The sequence below is a fragment of the Cyprinus carpio genome, chromosome B23 (genome assembly GCF_018340385.1).
Source record: "Cyprinus carpio isolate SPL01 chromosome B23, ASM1834038v1, whole genome shotgun sequence".
NCBI classification, from domain to species: domain Eukaryota; kingdom Metazoa; phylum Chordata; class Actinopteri; order Cypriniformes; family Cyprinidae; genus Cyprinus; species Cyprinus carpio.
The window spans coordinates 18,941,146-18,958,352 of NC_056619.1; the positions used below are offsets into that span (position 1 = coordinate 18,941,146).

At 36.9% G+C, this 17,207-nt stretch overlaps 3 protein-coding genes across 3 annotated transcripts in view; 1 reads left to right on the top strand and 2 right to left on the bottom strand.

Annotated features, from left to right (window-relative positions):
* The window catches only part of LOC109064049 (transcription factor 21), a 33,422-nt gene extending 24,878 nt beyond the window's left edge, over window positions 1-8,544 (bottom strand). Inside the window, exons 1-2 of the mRNA XM_042750330.1 lie at window positions 8,443-8,544; window positions 2,725-2,801 (exon numbers count right to left, since the gene is read on the bottom strand). Of these exons, the coding sequence (XP_042606264.1) occupies window positions 2,725-2,801; window positions 8,443-8,455 (90 nt within the window). The 5' untranslated portion in view covers window positions 8,456-8,544. The remainder of the gene's footprint in view (window positions 1-2,724; window positions 2,802-8,442) is intronic.
* Window positions 3,280-7,941, top strand: LOC109071060 (TATA box-binding protein-like 1). The gene is made up of 7 exons (XM_019087531.2): window positions 3,280-3,524; window positions 4,155-4,357; window positions 5,435-5,517; window positions 5,656-5,719; window positions 5,802-5,905; window positions 6,438-6,532; window positions 7,305-7,941. Exons 2-7 carry the CDS (start codon window positions 4,223-4,225, stop codon window positions 7,382-7,384), a joined length of 561 nt encoding a protein of 186 aa, XP_018943076.1. The 5' UTR covers window positions 3,280-3,524; window positions 4,155-4,222; the 3' UTR covers window positions 7,385-7,941.
* A 204-nt stretch (window positions 8,545-8,748) lies between the features above and the next one.
* On the bottom strand, window positions 8,749-17,048 carry LOC109071059 (solute carrier family 2, facilitated glucose transporter member 12-like). Its single transcript, XM_042750341.1, has 6 exons — window positions 16,897-17,048; window positions 16,240-16,338; window positions 13,806-15,197; window positions 13,047-13,169; window positions 11,266-11,410; window positions 8,749-9,550 (listed from the first exon to the last, which is right to left on the bottom strand). Exons 2-6 carry the CDS (start codon window positions 16,313-16,315, stop codon window positions 9,457-9,459), a joined length of 1,830 nt encoding a protein of 609 aa, XP_042606275.1. The 5' UTR covers window positions 16,316-16,338; window positions 16,897-17,048; the 3' UTR covers window positions 8,749-9,456.
* Window positions 17,049-17,207: the final 159 nt, after the last annotated feature.

The following is a 17,207-nucleotide window of genomic DNA, read 5'->3' on the forward strand; positions in this document are numbered from 1 at the left end:
AACAGCACAAACAATGTTTAATATGACATGGCGTTTCAGCATCTCTGTCTTCAAACTAGACAAAGAGGCGTCCAGATGCATTTGATTTTACTTTTACATGGGTTCTAAAGGGTTCCAGAACTCACATCCTCCTGCAAGCTCACGCCGTCCAATGCCCCTTATCTAACCCTAAACACTCGCCAATGAAACTGACCCTTTCTTAACCTCCGACCCAAGTCCTGTGCAAACTTTAAAGTCCTCTGTACTAGCGCAATATGCAAATGGTGCGTCATGCTGGTATTAAGCCATCGGGCTGTGTTTATGCTGTTTGGCAGAGTAGATAACAGCGATAGCACTTCCTTTTTCTGACCTCCAGAGCGGTAAACAAGAATGATGGTTCTGGAATCGACTGGAGTAAGAGCAATGGCTATTTTTTCCCCCATCCAAAAGATTAGTGGATAGGAGAACAGAAGATCCGACTCATCCGAGAGGATCTTGGTGGTCGGGGCCGAGCAGGGCTCATGGAGGAGCAAGGGAGTGATGGAGAATGTGTTTACTCTGCCTGTTCTGTCTGTTTATGTATCTTCTATCTTAATGAACAACGTATTATTTCTCTTAGGAAGAGAATTTCAATGATGCTAAGGTCTATTTTATAGTCTATAAACACACTTAAGTCTCTGAAGTTGCAGTGCGGCAGGGGGCGTGGCAGACGTCGCTTGTGGTCTTGACACTGCACTAACCTGCTTTAAATCTCTAGCTTTATAGTAAACAGCTCTAGACATCTCTACAGGGCTTTCCACACACAATTTATTTTATTTACTTCAGTATATTTCTGCCAGAGAGGCCCTTGAGATTTCACAAAGCCTATCTGGTAACCAAGGAGGAACCAAATAACAGCACTGAATCACTCTGAAACTATTGTGCTGTTTTGCTTGGGAAACAGCCAGTTTGGACAGAGAGTCAAAGGTCTTAGAGTGCAACAGAGTTCAGGCGAGCCCAAATTAGTAAAATCAGAATGGCTCGGTAAACACTTTGGAATGAAAATTAGGGATGGATGAAAGTAAATTGCCTTTGGGGTTTTATCAACAATTAAAGGAATAGTTCACTTAAAAAATGAAAATTTACTCACCCTCAGGCTATCCAAGATGTAGATTTGTTTCTTAACCAGAACACATTTGGAGAAATTAAGCACTACGTCACTTGCTCACCAATGGATCCTCTGCAGTGAATGGGTGCCGTCAGAATGAGAGTCCAAACAGCTGATAAAAACATCATAATAATCCACACGACTCCAGTCCATCAATTAGCATCTTGTGAAGCAAAAAACAAACAAACTATTTTTATAAGAAACAAATCCATCATTAAGATGGTTTTAACTGTTGCTTCTGGACAAAATCTGAGCACACAGTCCATAATAATCCTTCCACAAAAAGTCCACCCCATATTGTCCTCCCACATCAAAATCCACCGACACATTTGTTTAGAGCAGTTTTCAATTGTAAACATTACTTGTTCTGTGCATATTTCTCTCCTGATTCAGACAAGACAATTTTTCACTGGAGATAGTTCACTCATATTTTTAGCTGGAAACAGTGGTTTTGTTTCTTATAAACATACAGCTTTTCACAAGATTTTAAATGATGGACTTTTACTCCACTGGATATTAACTGCAGAGGATCCAATGGTGAGCAAGTGATTAAATGCTAAATTTCTCTAATCATCATTGATTCCGTTATCTCCCGTTTATTACTGTGAATCTGCTTTGAAATAATCTGTATTGTTTAAAGCACTATCAAAATGAAGGTAACTTGACTTTCGTCCAAGGACTTTACTGTGAGTATCATATCAAATAAATTAGATTTATCTGAGGCTGGTTCAGCACATAATTTGGGTGTCACGAGTTCATTCACTAAAAGTGCTGAAGGTCCATTCAGACAGCTGAATGCCCTCAGTTATATCCTTTTTTCCTGGTCATGCCAGAGTGGCTACTTCAATTTTGCTGTCACCTTTCCAGAAACCGCAAAACCGCTAACAATGCTTTCTGTCCAGATGTGTCCACTTCGGACAAAAAGCTGCTGACCCCATTAAACCTGGACCTGAGACAGGACAAAATAAACACAGCCGTGGAAAGCGGTGAATAATATCTCGGAAAAAAGAGTGTCGGACACAATGTAGTGCTGGATGATACCTTCAGACAGATGGCCAATGTACAATTTTTACTAAGTATAGGGGAGACTGTAAAGGGCAATTGTTTAAGTGTTAAGTAATTACTTTGGATTAACTAGTTCAACATGTTCAGAGGTATCCACTTCTGCTGGGAGTGCAAACTCCTGCTTCCTTCATTTTCTTACAAAATGTGTTTCTCCTTGTCCATCACTTGATTGGTTCAACATGGTTTAACAACTTCGGGTATGAAAGAAGTGTAAAATATTTAATATGCCCATTGACAAATATCATTTTCTTCAGCGGATGCATGAAATCATGCTACACTTCAAACTGATAGTCAGCTTCATCTAGCAAACTCTCAACATAGTCTGCAAATGTGTTTACAACAACACCATATTTCATAGTATGTTACCTATCTTCATATAATAAATGCAGCAGCCCTTTTGTTTTTCTGGAGTAATTACAATAAAAATAAAAATCCCAGTGACATGAAATTCATGTATCAAGATTGTGACAGAAAATAAGCACAGCGAGTTGAAATGATTTAAAAACAACAACAACAACAACTATAAGACTCACCTGATCTTTGTAATGCTGTTTAACTCCTAGCAGGTGAAATGGAAAAAGGGCCTTTAGGATGAAGGCTGACTTTGATACTGTCGGATAAAAAAAAAAAATACTGTGTGTCTGGACAAAATGTGCTGACAAAACATAAAACATTATTTTAAAAGTCTTATAGAAAATACTAAACAAAACAAAATAGTGTTTTGTAAGTTTTTTAAGAATTCATAATTATTTTCTGTTTATTTTAGTGTATCTTCTAATTCAGTATATTTGAATTTACATGAAATTCTGATTTCTGGCAGAAATGTCCTATTTTAACAAATGGGAGGTAAAGTTGAGGGACATATTTGGCCCATGAGATGAGAGGCATATTTTAACATTGATTATTAAATTCAATATCAGGATCAAGTTTAAAAATATTCAAAGTATATTATTATTATTGGCACAGATTAAAGTTTCTTTTACCAAAAGATGGCACTAGTAGGCTGTCAGTTATGAAGGAAAATGTATGTTCTACATAGGTTTTACATTAAAACTCGTGTCGCTGATTTTCTCCCGTCCGTGTGGAGGCGCTGTAGCGTATTGGAACGGACAGTTTCTCGTCTCGCGCAGGAACTGATGCATCCTTGACAACAATCGCCGGTTGTCTGTTGTTTGTGTGTTGACGCTTTTGTTTACTTTTGGTATTTCTCCGACCGCTAATTTTATTCATATAGATTTTAAAAACATTTAAACACTCGTTTTAAGATCGTCTCATCACGTTTTATAATAATACGTTTCTCTCGGACGCACCGTTGGACGCCCACATCAGTCAAGTAAGTGAAAGTTTATGTGTTTGCCATTCATTTAGTTGTTAACTAAACCTCTCTGTGTTGTTAAAACTAGTTTATGGTTGCTTTTGCATGCATATTGACATTTATTTCTAACAGTGCAGCTCTGTTATTTAGTGTTTGAGCTGAAATAGCTAGCATGCAGGTTTAATGTTATTGTCTCCTGCTGATGCCTATGTTGCTTTAATTTGTGATTAAATATAATATTTTACAATGAAATGTAAATCAGTTTGTTAGGAGTTGCTGTGTTATTGTTTTGTCATTTGATCAGTTCAAACTGTTTGCCAGTGCTTTGTGGACACAGCTTGAATGCTAAAATAGTCTTCACTTTAGTACTGTAGAAGTGGTCATTTTTACAGATGCTTTTATTCAAAGTGACTTAGAGTGCATTTGTTAGAGGGGTCATTCCCCATTGAAATGCTGGGGTTAACTGCCTTTGTTTGAAGCACACTGGTCATAGTTAATGAATCACCACCTATTGTGGGTATTAAACCTAGATAACATTTGGTTACCAGTCATTTAAGACAGGTATAACTTAGCTCTAACTAACATCAAAATGTAACGTAAAACCACCCAGTACCTGGAGAAAAATTCTTACGTTTATGTGTTTTGCAGGTTGTGTTATGTAACGTGAAATGCATCTGTAAAAGGGTCGTCAAGCTTGAAACATCTACAGCGGCTCCATGGAACCCAGTAATGATGTGGCGCTTGATATCATCATTACCAATGTCGTATCTGTCTTCAGAACCAGGTGCCATCTAAACCTGCGTACCATCGGCCTAGAGGGGTCTAATGTCATCTACAAGCCTGAGATGGGAGTAAGTCTAGACAGTTAGACCTTTGGAGATGAGTTGTTATACTTAAGTCTCTGAAGTTGATTCACTAACATATATAAATTCTTGATTTACATATGTTAGTGTGGAAAGATTTGTAACAGTATTATTATGACGTTAAACTCATTTTGTCATCACTATACATCACTCAAATGATGCATTAGATGTTATTGTCTCAAAAGCTACGTACCAAAATTTGTCATGTCTAAATGCAATTTAAAACACTTTATAAATTTGTGTGATTTTAGTCTTTTCAATCTTTTGCAAAAATTTTAAATGCATAAAGTTATCAACTTTCGAACAAATTTTGGTTGATAATTGTTATTACAATAGGTAACAGAGTTGAATGGTTAAGCCTGATGAATGTGGCTAACATGTGTGACCCTGGACCACAAAAACAGTCATAAGGGGCTTTTTATTGATGTATGATTTGTTAGAATAGGACAATATTTGGCCAAGATACAGTTATTTGAAAATCTGGAATCTGAGGGTGCAAAAAAATTAAAATATTGAGAAAATCGCCTTTAAAGTTGTCAAATGAAGTTTTTAGAAATGCATATTACAAGTCAAAATTTAAGTTTTGATATTTTTATGGTAGGAAATTTACAAAATTTCTTCATGGAACATACACTTAATATCCTAATGATTTTTGGCATAAAAGAAAAATCGATAATTTTGACCCATAGTGTATTGTTTGCTATTGCTACAAATGTACCCGTGCGACTCATGACTAGTTTTGTGGTCCAGAGTCATATATTTGAGAAAAAAATGAGAAGATTTGCAGGAGAAAAGGTCCAATTGATGTTATTTATTTTTTGAAGACTAGCAACTTTTCCTGCTATGTCAGTTGGGTTATATAATCGTTTAACACATCTAGAGTTATTACACAACATGCATTTTGTCCCTTACAGCTTAAAAATAATGTAATGGGACACCAACATGTGCTCAATTCATGGAAAGTGCCATCATGTTTTCACCTTTTGCTCAAAATCATCAGTATCAGCAGTATTGTATCAGTATATGGCCAATCATTAACGCATGTTGTTGCTTATGTTTTTCCAGAAAGTCCTGATGAAGCTGCGGAAACCACGTATCACTGCCTCTATATGGTCATCAGGGAAAATTATTTGCACTGGAGCAACAAGGTCTTACTAAAATCTGCTTTTCAATTCTCAGAATACTAATAAGCCAAGAGTTGTTTGTGCTACTGAAATTATCAACGTCTTCTAAAATCCTGTCTTTTTTCTATCTGGTGAATTTCATGCATGTTTATTTTTGTTTAGTGAGGAAGAAGCCAAACTAGGTGCTCGACGGTTGGCCCGCTGCCTGCAGAAGATTGGATTCAAGGTGTCTAAATTGATTAATATCTACTGCAAACAGCTTTGTAGAACTTCTGAATGATGTATTATTGTTATAATCTTATCTGCAGGTGAGGTTCTCGGACTTTAAGGTTGTCAATGTGTTAGCGGTGTGCTCCTTGCCTTTTCAAATCCGTCTCATTGAGTTCACTAAGAATAACCGTCCTATTGCCAGGTAAGACATTATATTTGCTCTCATGGTGTCCACAGAAACTTCATTATACCCATTTATTTTAATAGTATGTGCATTTGTGTTGTGGATGGCTAGTATTAATGAAAGCAATTAAGAAACAATGGAGTGGCTTTGCAAACAATTTGTGCTCATGCTCATTAACATTTGGTATTAACATCCGTTTTGGGCCAATTTGACAACTGGTCAGAGCTAAAAACAGGTTTAAACAGTTAGTGATGGATGTATTGATGAAATCCGAGACCTTCCCTTCAATGAAATCCAGTCACAAGTGGTCACAGGAGGCACATTTGAGATGCATGTTAATACCAGCTGTGAACAGTAATGTGTCTCGCCTGACCACTTGTGATCGTTTAGCCAGAGACCAATGTTAACACTGGCTCCAAAGGAACCTTGAGGGTCTAAAAAAGGGGAACAGTGCTCTCTAGTGGTGCAATGGTGAATGCGGCATTGAGCAGTCTAAAACATGCCAAGGAACAGGTCTCATCACTTTATTTGTGTCTGTGTGTATTTTTAGCTATGAACCCGAGCTCCATCCTGCTGCGACATACAGAATTAAAAACCTCAGGAGTACAGTGCAGGTGTTTTCCACAGGCAATATCACTGTTACAGGTAAACCACTCACAGCATTCGCTCAGTATCATTTCACTACCGTAATCTGGGTTTATCTGGAATGTACTGCAAACACCTGGACAGTTGAAGAACCTTTGGACACAATGCCAGTCTGTAATATTTACTGAATTTGTATGAAATCTACCAATAAAAATGACTTCAGTGTCAAGTTACTTAAAATTTTTACCAAGACTTCAGTGCTTGCCTCCATAGAGCTCATACAGATTAATGCATTTGTAAGAATTATTCCCAGATTATTTAGCCACATTGCATTAAAAGCAGCCCACATGACTGTGTAAATCCTTAAGGTCTGGATATTAACAAATATAATGTAGTAAGCTACAATGATGCTCTGGAATCTTTTTATTTGTTTAAAATGTTTTTTTATTTATCAGTGAAATTAATTAATAAATGTCTTCGTGTTCTTATATGTGCAGAAAATATTTAATAATATTGTTGCATATTTGACTTAATATAATAATAGATAAAACATTTCAGCTTAATGTTTCTAGGTCTGATTTTTAAAAGAATCCTATTTTTTTAATTATTAATATTTTTGCATGGTTTGAGTGGGATCATAATTTTATTTTATATTTAAGCGTAAACCTATTTAAGAATATTTTTATGATTTTTGCATGAGATCCTTTTCACACAAATATAACCATGAATAATTAATGCAACCCACTGTTTAGTACCTGCTTTCTTGTAAAACAAAAAGCTGCACTAATGTTAGATCTTAACGTATTAGTGACCGTCTTTCCCTCTTCTCTAGGACCAAATGTGCAGAGTGTGGCGTCTGCTGTGGAGCAGATTTATCCTCTGCTGTTTGAGTGTCAGAAAACACTATCATAAACCACACACACACACACACGTAGGCACCAGTTTGAAATGAAAAGCACCTTATCATTGAATGTTTTAAGGCTTGTAACTGTTGTACTGTATGTGTCTCCAAGGCAGCTTTTGCCATTTCACGTCCAAGCAGGTCTGGGTCGTGTGTTTTCAGAGTCATGCCTTTGAACTTTCGGACCCCACGTTAATTAATGACGACCTCTTAAAGCTCAGAAGAGGACCATTAGTGCATTGACATTGTGTTGCTGACATTGTGTAGTATAAACACTTGAATTAACTGTATTATATAATGCATGGACACCAAAGTAAAAACTTCTTGGAAATTTTAGCTAATTTGATTCTAGTAACATTTTTTGGAGCTCTTTTATTGATACTTTAAAACAGAAGCGAGAGGTTAAAGGGCAAACACTTCACGTTTAAACAGCAGGTGATGTATATCTGGTGTATACTGTGGACAAGAACACTCTGGCTTGTGAAGGAGTTGTTGGTTCATATGTTTATGTAGTATATGAAAACTTTTGTATTTTATAATAAACAAAATAAAATAATCCCTATATTAAGTCATTGCATCTGTGTCTGTGCAAGAGGAATACCCCAGCATCACTCATATTTAGGCCCATATGTCATTCAAAGTACTGCATGTCCACTGCCTCACTTATTAGTTTAGTAACTATTTTGTTTCATTTGACTGTTCTTTTATCTGTTATGCTAATATCATGTTTGAATTCATTCTTTCATTTAATCGTTTAAATTTCATCCGCACAAACAAGTGTAGGCCATTTATATTCTAACTCTATGCAAATTAGTCACAATGGGCCGTTTGAAACGCGGTTATAAGCAAAGTGAAAAAATCTATATATTTTTTCGGAGGACTGAGTTTTCAATGTGTGGGTTATATTGTGAAATTTTAACAATAAATGTCGTTTTGACGCTCTTCTGTGGCGTGACATCGCTTTAGCCGCCTCAGCGGAAATTAAAGTATTTGGCGAGTATAAATAAGTACAGTGCGGGAAAAACGTGGATAAACTTTAGAAGGTCACAAAAGATAAAATACAACTTACATAAACGTATCATGCCTCGTGTATTCGCTCAACACGTGTTTGGAGCGCCGTCGATAAAACAGCTCGTGAACAACAGGTCACGTGACGTCACATTTACCTCAGGGAAGTCATGTTTAGATTACATTTACATAATTCGCTGGATAACTGGGAAAAAAAACTATAGAAAAGCATATTGCTACAATTTTAACTATATTTACATGCATTTTATTTTTGTTTTATAATTATTAAATGTGTTTTTAATCTAATTCTGTCAAAAATTTCAATGTAAAACAAAAACAATTTTTTTGTTTTTAAGTCAAAACGACTTAGTGATGGAGCAAGAAAAAAAGAGATTTGATTTTTGATTATAATCACATATATTTATGATTGAACAAAATTTCAGTTTGTAATATTACAAAACATGCCCATTTGCAGTTAACCTGATTGCATGAAGGCATCTCTAGCCAGAGAGACACCTTCAGGTGTTGTCTATATTAGTGACGTGACATACAATCAAGTATGGTGACCCATACTCAGAATTCGTGCTCTGCATTTAACCCATCCAAAGTGCACACAAACAGCAGTGAACACACACACACCGTGAACATACACCCGGAGCAGCTCAGCACACAAACACTGACATGTGGCTGGGCCACAGAACTTGGCTTTGACTTGTCATGGCATGATTATGGTCATGATTGCACAATTTCCAAAGTGTTTCATAACAGTAATCTGTTAATTTACCATATAAATCTCAATAAGTAACAAAATTACTTAAAATGCATTTAAAAAAAGAATACAAATAAATCAGATGGACATTCTCTTTTAACTCTTCTCAACTGACCCATCATGCCATGGGAAGGTTTATTAAGCTAAATTATAGCCATGACAACAACATCAATCAGTTATATCTCTTCAATACTTTGAAAAGTGCAGTCACAGGTTTGTCTGTCCTGTAAGTTGCCAGACGGCACCAATAAAAATCTGTCCTTTGCACTACTCTTGTGCTCTTCCACTCTTCATCTAGGCAAAAAGTCAAACAGTTGAGAGGGCTTTTTCCTCCTGTGGGGGCTGTGCTGAAGCCTCGTGTTTTCTTCTGTCACACAGCAGTCTGCTGCTCAGGTGATTCCTGCACAACAAGACACATGTCTGATCATTACGATGATGCACTTTAAAACAAAAAGTCACTGACGCATGCAATGTTGGGCAAGTGGCAAGTATTATAAATTGGGTGTATGAATGTTTTTGACCCTCACTCCACTATTATAAAGTCATTTTTAGCCGAACTGAGTGTGTAACTGTTGTAGAACAGGGGCCCGTTTCAATAAGGAGGTACAACCAACTCAACTTGACTTATATATATATATTGACATCATATACCTCTGTAAATAAATACAATTTAAATTCACATCTAGCACACTTCAGTGAACTTTGAATGGAACATATACGTTCGCTTTGAACTGGAATCATGGTGGAATATCCTGTGATGTCCACTTCGCCGGGCAATTCGAATAAGAACTAATGGCATAAGAGAAACAATACAAAATGTGCAGAGCAGGGGGGCGCGAGGACTGGAATTAAGAACTGCTGTTTTAAAGAAAACTACCATTTTAAATTGTACCGCTCAGATAAATATGCATGGGAATATGGTGTAAAAAAAATTAAATATAAATAACATAAGGTATTTAGTCTTGTTTCCATGAAGGGAAAAAAACTAATTTAGGTGCATTTTTCTTATTTTGCAAAATATCTGGCAATGGGGTTAGAAAATTAAAAATATTCTTGTTTCCATTTGCATTAAGATTATTTTTCTTACCCTATGGCGGACAATTTGACATGTTTTACGTAAAATGCACTAAAAAGAAAAATCCCCCAGGAAACAAGACTAAATATCTAAATGCATCTTAACTTAAGAATTTTTAGATATTTGTACTTGAAACAAGACAAAAATACTCAGTAAGAAATGCAGAAATGCAGCGTGAATGAATGAATAAGGCATTTAAACATCACTTACACTTTAAAAAGGGGGAGGAGATGGAAAGAAACTCTGGGTTTCCTAAAGAAAACCTGCTCCCGACCAGGTTAGGTTCAGAGTAAGTTACCTTGGTAATATAGTATAAGTTACCTCGCTTTCAGAAATGGGCTTGACTTACCCTGCTTTCCCAGGTTTGACAAATCTCCCATTTAAAAAAAAAACCCAGAGTTTCCCTTATTTCAGGGTTAACATACTCAGTTTTCACTTAACCTCCTTTCTGAAACGGACCCCAGGTTGCTGAAAAAACACTGTTTATCATCCCAAGTCTTTATGATATTCTGTATTTTGTATGCCTAAGTCTCTCCTAATTGTAAATCTGTGGGACTTTTTTAGCCATATATTTTTAAGATTTAATAAATACATTAAACCTAGTGCTGTCAAATGATTAATCGCGATTAATAGCATCCAAAATGAACGTTTTTGTTTACATATGTGTGTGTGTTGTGTATATTTATTATGTATATATAAATACACACACATACATGTATTAATATGTATATATTTATATTCATATAATTTATATCATAAATAAATATATTTAATAAACGTTACATATTTTTCTTAAATATATACATGCATGTGTGTGTATTTATATATACATAATAAATACAGTACACACATATATTATGTAAACAAAAACTTTTATTTTGGATGCGATTAATCGTTTGACAGCACTATTTTGAGATTTATCGTTTTGAATTATTTATTTTGTATTTTAATGTATTTATAATTATATTGTAATGATTAATATTTTTGTTAATATGATGTAATTTTTGGTCAATTTTTTGATTAATATGAGAAGCATTTGCTTGTTTTGTATGTTTGTGTGTGGCTCCTTAGAGATCTGTTCCAGCGATCGGCCTTTCGTCTCTGGCACAAATACAATCACAAACACCACCAACACGAAGCTCATAGCAGCGTAGGAGAAGATCACCGAGGGCAGGCCGATCCTCTCTACAACCACAACACAATTTAGTAAATGACCTCTGAAAAACACTCCTTTGTGCTACAAAACCTATTTTTTGTTTATTGTTCTGTGCAAAACTTTGTAAGTTTGTGTTTTCATTCCATCTCTGCAGGAACATCCCCACAGGTGGCAAATGGATGTTTGGCAGACTGCCTCTAAACACAATCCTAACTCCATCCACACTTTGCGATCAGTTTCTGAGAACAAAACACTGCTTATATTGTTTGGATACTGATATTGCTATTTACCTGTTTCAGTGTTATGTTATTTACTTGTTTTTAGGGTTAATGCCATATATACTTGAGTATAAAAATGTTTGAATGATATGGAAAGTCCTTGCAATACTTCTTTTGTTTACTTTAAGATATAATAAGATGAATAAGCAGCTGTGAAAGTTAGGCTCCTGGGTTTGATGCTTTGTAATCAACCACAGAGGATAACAAGAGTGTACAAAGAGGTGAAGAGAGAGAGCTGCTTGTCATCTGATTTGTAATGTAAATATATATGAAAAATAAAAACATTGTATTAAGCCTATCATTTTTTCTACCCATTATTGTGTCAAGTTAATTTATTTAAAACTTACCTGTAGTGACCTTTTCTTACGGAGCCCCACACATGACATGCAAGAAAAAATAAATAAATTGTGGGCACGATTTACTAATTCGTTCCCTCGATGTACTAAAACGTGCTCACGGTTACTATTTCGTTTTCTCGATTTGCTAAATTGTGCACACGTTTTAGTACATCGAGGGAACAAATTAGTAAATCGTGCGCACAATTTATTTATTTTTTCTTGCATGTCATGTGTGGGGCTCCGTATGAAAAGGTCACTACAGACAAATCTACTATTTTTTTTCCTGCATGCCATGTGTGGGGCTCCATATTTTCACATCAGATATTATTCGAGACACTGACATGCTTCATTTTTTAACTCAAAGATTCCACAGAGCCCATTGTGGACCCCTTGATAACCCTATTGCAGGCCCCTTGAGGTCCCTGGACCTGTTTGAAAACCTTTGCTTTATATAATTTTAGGGTAGCTAGAGCAATGCTTGTAACCTAAAGGAAAAACAGGCTGGGTTAAATTCTAACATTAATAATCAATCCACTGTTTTTAAAGAGTAGTAATTGAATCAAAACAACTTATCCTTTTTACCTTGTTAGTTAATGATCTATGGCAAAATTAACTGTGCTCTTACATAACTCTTGAAGGGACACTGTGGTGTTTGGCTTTGTCAGACTCTTTTTAGAAATGTTATAACATACATGTCTGTAGCACAAACAGTAAGAGACAGATTTTGTATTTAGGCTTAGGAATTTACCACTAACCTTAAGTTTGAGAAAAAGTAACATTAATTGTAATATTTTTCTCCTAACAGGGTCAGATCAAGCACCCAGAGTACAAAAGTGTCAAATCAGCAATTGCTTACCCCATGAGAACACACAAATTAACTACTTATCTAAATAGAGACAGCCTCAATCTTCTCGGTTTTATTGGATGACCTTCAGAACCCAGATACTGATAAATACACTGACTGCATCCTGCAATACAACTGGGTCACCATAATCTACTGATCTCATTGCTGTAAGTAACACTGCACTCTGTGTCTGTGTGTGTGTTACCTGTCAGAGTAAGGAAGGTCATCGATATGAGCAAATTTGTGGCCCAGTTAAAGGCAGAGATGACGGACACAGCCTTTCCACGGATGCCAGTCGGGAAGATCGCACTCAAAACCACATGAACCACTGCAGATTGATGATTACACAAAGGCATAAATAAATGTAGTTTAAAAAAGACCTTTTTAAATAAAAAAAATAAAAAAACTTTCTTTTGTGATCCAAATTAGAAACAGGTGATTAACTGATGACAGAATTTAATTTTGGATGGACCACTCCTTTAAAGTAATAGCTCATCCAAAAATGATAATTAGCTCACCCTCAGGCCATCCAAGATTAGTTTGTTTCTTCGTTGGAGAAAGCAATATTATAAATAGAGGATTCATATTTTAACCAGAAGCAACAGTATGAAGTTAAAAATGCTTTAATGGTGGATTTTTTTATTACAAACATGCAGCATTCTGCTTCACAAGATGTTAAGTGATGGACTGGAGTCATGTGGTTTACTTGTGGATGATTGTGATGTTTTTATCGGATGTTTGGACTCTCATTCTGACGACACCCATTCACTGAAGAAGACCCAGTGGTGAGCAAGTAATGTAATGCTAAATTTCTCCAAATCTGTTCTGATGAAGAAACAAACTCATCAACATCTTTGGCCTGAGAGTGAGTACATTTTCAACAGAGCTTCATTTCTGGGTGAACTATTCCTTTAACAGGATGTTTTTGTTTTTTGTGACAGTATGAAGAGTGACTGAATCTTACTTGGTCCCAAGCTGATGGAAAATCCAGCTACATATACCAGCAAGCTGACCAGAGAGATCCATTTCAGAGAGGGTGACACTTCATTAACATGAAGAGATTGAAGTGCAATTTTGGAACTGTCTTTCTCGGAACCCTCAGCCAATTCCATTAATGCTGTCCTATGATCAGGAGTGTAGTTTAAAACCCAGTGGTCCTTGGTGTCATTAATGCTAGTGAGGAAAGCATTTGTTTTATGCTTGTTTTGAAGTTCATGGTAAGAAGGCTGGTACAAACCCAGTGGAGTGTTTGTCTGGAAATCAGTCTCTTCTTCCGTCCCAAAAACTGTGAGGTTTGCTTTATTAACGGGGCTTCTGCATAGGCTAGAAACATGTGTGTGGCTTTGCATAGTAACAGCCCCCAGTGTTGCTGTTGACAATGTCATAACAACCGCACCAACACATAGTAAGGCTTTAGGCCCCACTTTGTCCACTAGAAAGACTGCAGGAATGGTCCCACCCACTTTAACCACACCAAACCCTGTGGATGCAAGAGTCGCTGCCTCATTCCCATGGAAGCCCACGCTGCTGAGAACAGTCGACGCATACGCTAAAATGTTGGGCTGTCCCGTAGCCTGCTGCAAGAAAACTAGCGCAGCACCAACAAGCAGTCTCTGAAGCATATTGTCACGAGACCGGAAGAGGTCCAGGAAGCCATGCAGGCGCTCTGCCCCTAATGCCATGCGTATCGCATGAAGTTCGTCCTCCACTGCGTCTACTCCTTTGATTCCAGCACGAAGACGGAGGAGTGTTGCGTGAGCCTCTTTCTCACGCTGCTGGGCTAGCAAAAAGCGCGGACTCTGCGGCAAAAGCGGCATGATGCCAGCTTGCAGCAAAGCAGGGAACAGCACGCCACCAAACATAAACCTCCATCCATCCGAGACCCCTGCGAATGCCCAACTCAGTCCAAAACCCAACAGCATCCCTAAAACTACCATCAACTCATACACACACACGCACCTCCCGCGCCAGGTGGCCGGTGCCACTTCTGCCGCATAAAGACATGACGCTATGCCTGACAGCGCAACAGCCATGCCGACAAGCATCCGCCCGACAACTAGCGCCCAAAATGACACCACACACATGCTCAGAAGTGTGCCCAACACACACAGCAGCGCCGTGAGGATGATAGAGAACCGCCGTCCATAACGGTCCAGGATGGTGCCACCACCCAGGGAGAGGAGGAAGGCTCCAAACAGAACAGAGCCAACAACTTGCTCTTGCTGCGGGCAGGAGAGAGTCAAAACGTCCCTGAGTTGAAGCAATGCTCCTGATATCAGACTCATCTCATATCCCATCATCAACCCACTCAGGCAGGCCACAGATACAGAACACAACACCAGCGCTGCACCATTGCCTACAGAGATAGAGAGAGAGGAGAGTACAATATATGACATTTTATATTAAATTTAAAAATAAATAGATACATAAATAATATTACAAAATACAATATTACATAATTACAGGATAGTACATAATACATGCCATGCAAGCACCATACCAAAGTACATAAATACATTAAAATGATTCTCAAACTACTACAGTATAGTATAACCAAAATAGCTAATGAATATAGAATATTACAGTATGTAACAAAAACCAGAGTCATTACAGAATCTCTTGCTTGATTGTGTTAACAGCAGTTATTGCACACACAACCTCACATGGCTTTGGTTTTCAAGGTTTGTTCTATGCTGTCCTACACTGTAAAAAAGATCTTTAAAAATAGGGCACATATATTGAATTTTGCACTGCACTGCATTGTGTTTTATGATTAACGGAAATGTCCTCCTCAAATTACCAGTACATTTTACGTTTTTTTTACAGCTTACAAACAGTTTCAAATTAAGCACTGGCAAGTGTTTGAATTGCTGTATTTCAAACCTTATAATCATCCCAGATAAATGATAAAACAGTCTGCACATGAATCACCTTTAATTAACTCCAGTATACTTTACAAGATATGACTGTGTAATTACAGCATCACAGCTGTCACAAGAAATTTACAACATTAATAACAGGGTTTCATTAAGTTATGATTGGTATTACATAACTGTTACACAACTATGATCAGGTGAACATGTTAAGAATTACATTTGTGATTTAGTTACTAATTGGTCACACACACACACATAATAAATTTAATTTTTGAGTTACAATAATCATAAAAATTGTGAGTCAAAGTCAATATTAGTTCATTTGAATTATTTGCAATGAAACTTTATAACAGAGAGAGCTTCTAAATTTTATCTATTACCACACAAATAATTAATTAAGAAAATAACAGGAAAATGTATACTATATCTCAAAGATCTGTTTTAGTCAAGTTTAACTGGATGCACAGACTTTGACATCAAAAAATAAAAATACTGAAAGTTTACCTGTAATGGAGTACCTACCTGACTCTTGATTCTGTACACATGTTTTGCTCTGAGAATCAGAAGTCATTCTTATGTTCTCTTCAGATGCATCCATGTTCTTCAAAGGTTGTGGTACAGCTAGGGTAGGTGGACATTAAACAACGATTATTTAAGAATAGGTTCATAATAACCTATCAGGTGATAATGCATTTCACCAGCAATAATATTATCAACGAAAAGAACACAGATATGAAACACATTTGTAAATTAAGCAACCTTCAGAGCTCTCCTAGATCTCGATCATGACACCTCCACAACACTAAAGGTATTCATTTGGGATTAAACCAATAGAAAAGCATAGCTTGCTTCTTAATAAGATCATCATTCAAACACATCTCTAATAAGTATTCAAGTAACCACTGAACACTTAAAAAACGCAAACTGTTTCTCCAAATCATGGAAGCTCATACTTACTAACAAAGCTACCAATGGGTACACCACAACATGCATAAACAACTTTATTTGCTGCTGTTAACACATAATAAGTATAACAGCATGTCCCAATCAGGAATGCACAGCCATTGACCATCTTGGATTTCTCAGTGCCATTGCTGTAGGCGCGGATCAACTAGTAGAACCTTTTTTAACTATTAAGACCATTCAAACAGAACCTCCGCGTTTTGATGCCAACGTTACCTTCTTAACGTCAATAACGGGGAAGGCTGTCTATAAAATCATCGCAGCTCTTCGACTCTCTCCTCCCGGTGGCAGTCCTTGTGTCGACACACGCACGTTACTTGTTTTGGAAGGCACTGTGACTTAAACTCCGCCTACACTGACCAATGCTAAACAGCGAGACTGAAAGTGTCAAGTAAGCAGAAGGGGTTGAAGAACTAAGCGGAACTAAGCAGCTCTTACTGAGCTGTGTTCATAAATTAATATGCATTATTTCACTAGGAAATTCATCGTCTTTCATGCTTGGACTGAATGAAATAATGTGGTGACCA

What these genes read in the sequence shown, in the direction of transcription:
- LOC109071060 (XM_019087531.2), top strand. Translation starts at nt 4,223, where the DNA reads ATGGAACCCAGTAATGATGTGGCGCTTGATATCATCATTACCAATGTC. An exon ending in ATTTGCACTGGAGCAACAAG is followed by an intron (nt 5,518 to 5,655) that starts GTCTTACTAAAA and finishes ATTTTTGTTTAG; the next exon opens with TGAGGAAGAAGCCAAACTAG. An exon ending in TGCAGAAGATTGGATTCAAG is followed by an intron (nt 5,720 to 5,801) that starts GTGTCTAAATTG and finishes TCTTATCTGCAG; the next exon opens with GTGAGGTTCTCGGACTTTAA.
- LOC109071059 (XM_042750341.1), bottom strand. Translation starts at nt 16,315, where the DNA reads ATGGATGCATCTGAAGAGAACATAAGAATGACTTCTGATTCTCAGAGC. An exon ending in TGTACAGAATCAAGAGTCAG is followed by an intron (nt 15,198 to 16,239) that starts GTAGGTACTCCA and finishes CTATCTCTGTAG; the next exon opens with GCAATGGTGCAGCGCTGGTG. An exon ending in GACCTTCCTTACTCTGACAG is followed by an intron (nt 11,411 to 13,046) that starts GTAACACACACA and finishes TTGTGGTTGTAG; the next exon opens with AGAGGATCGGCCTGCCCTCG.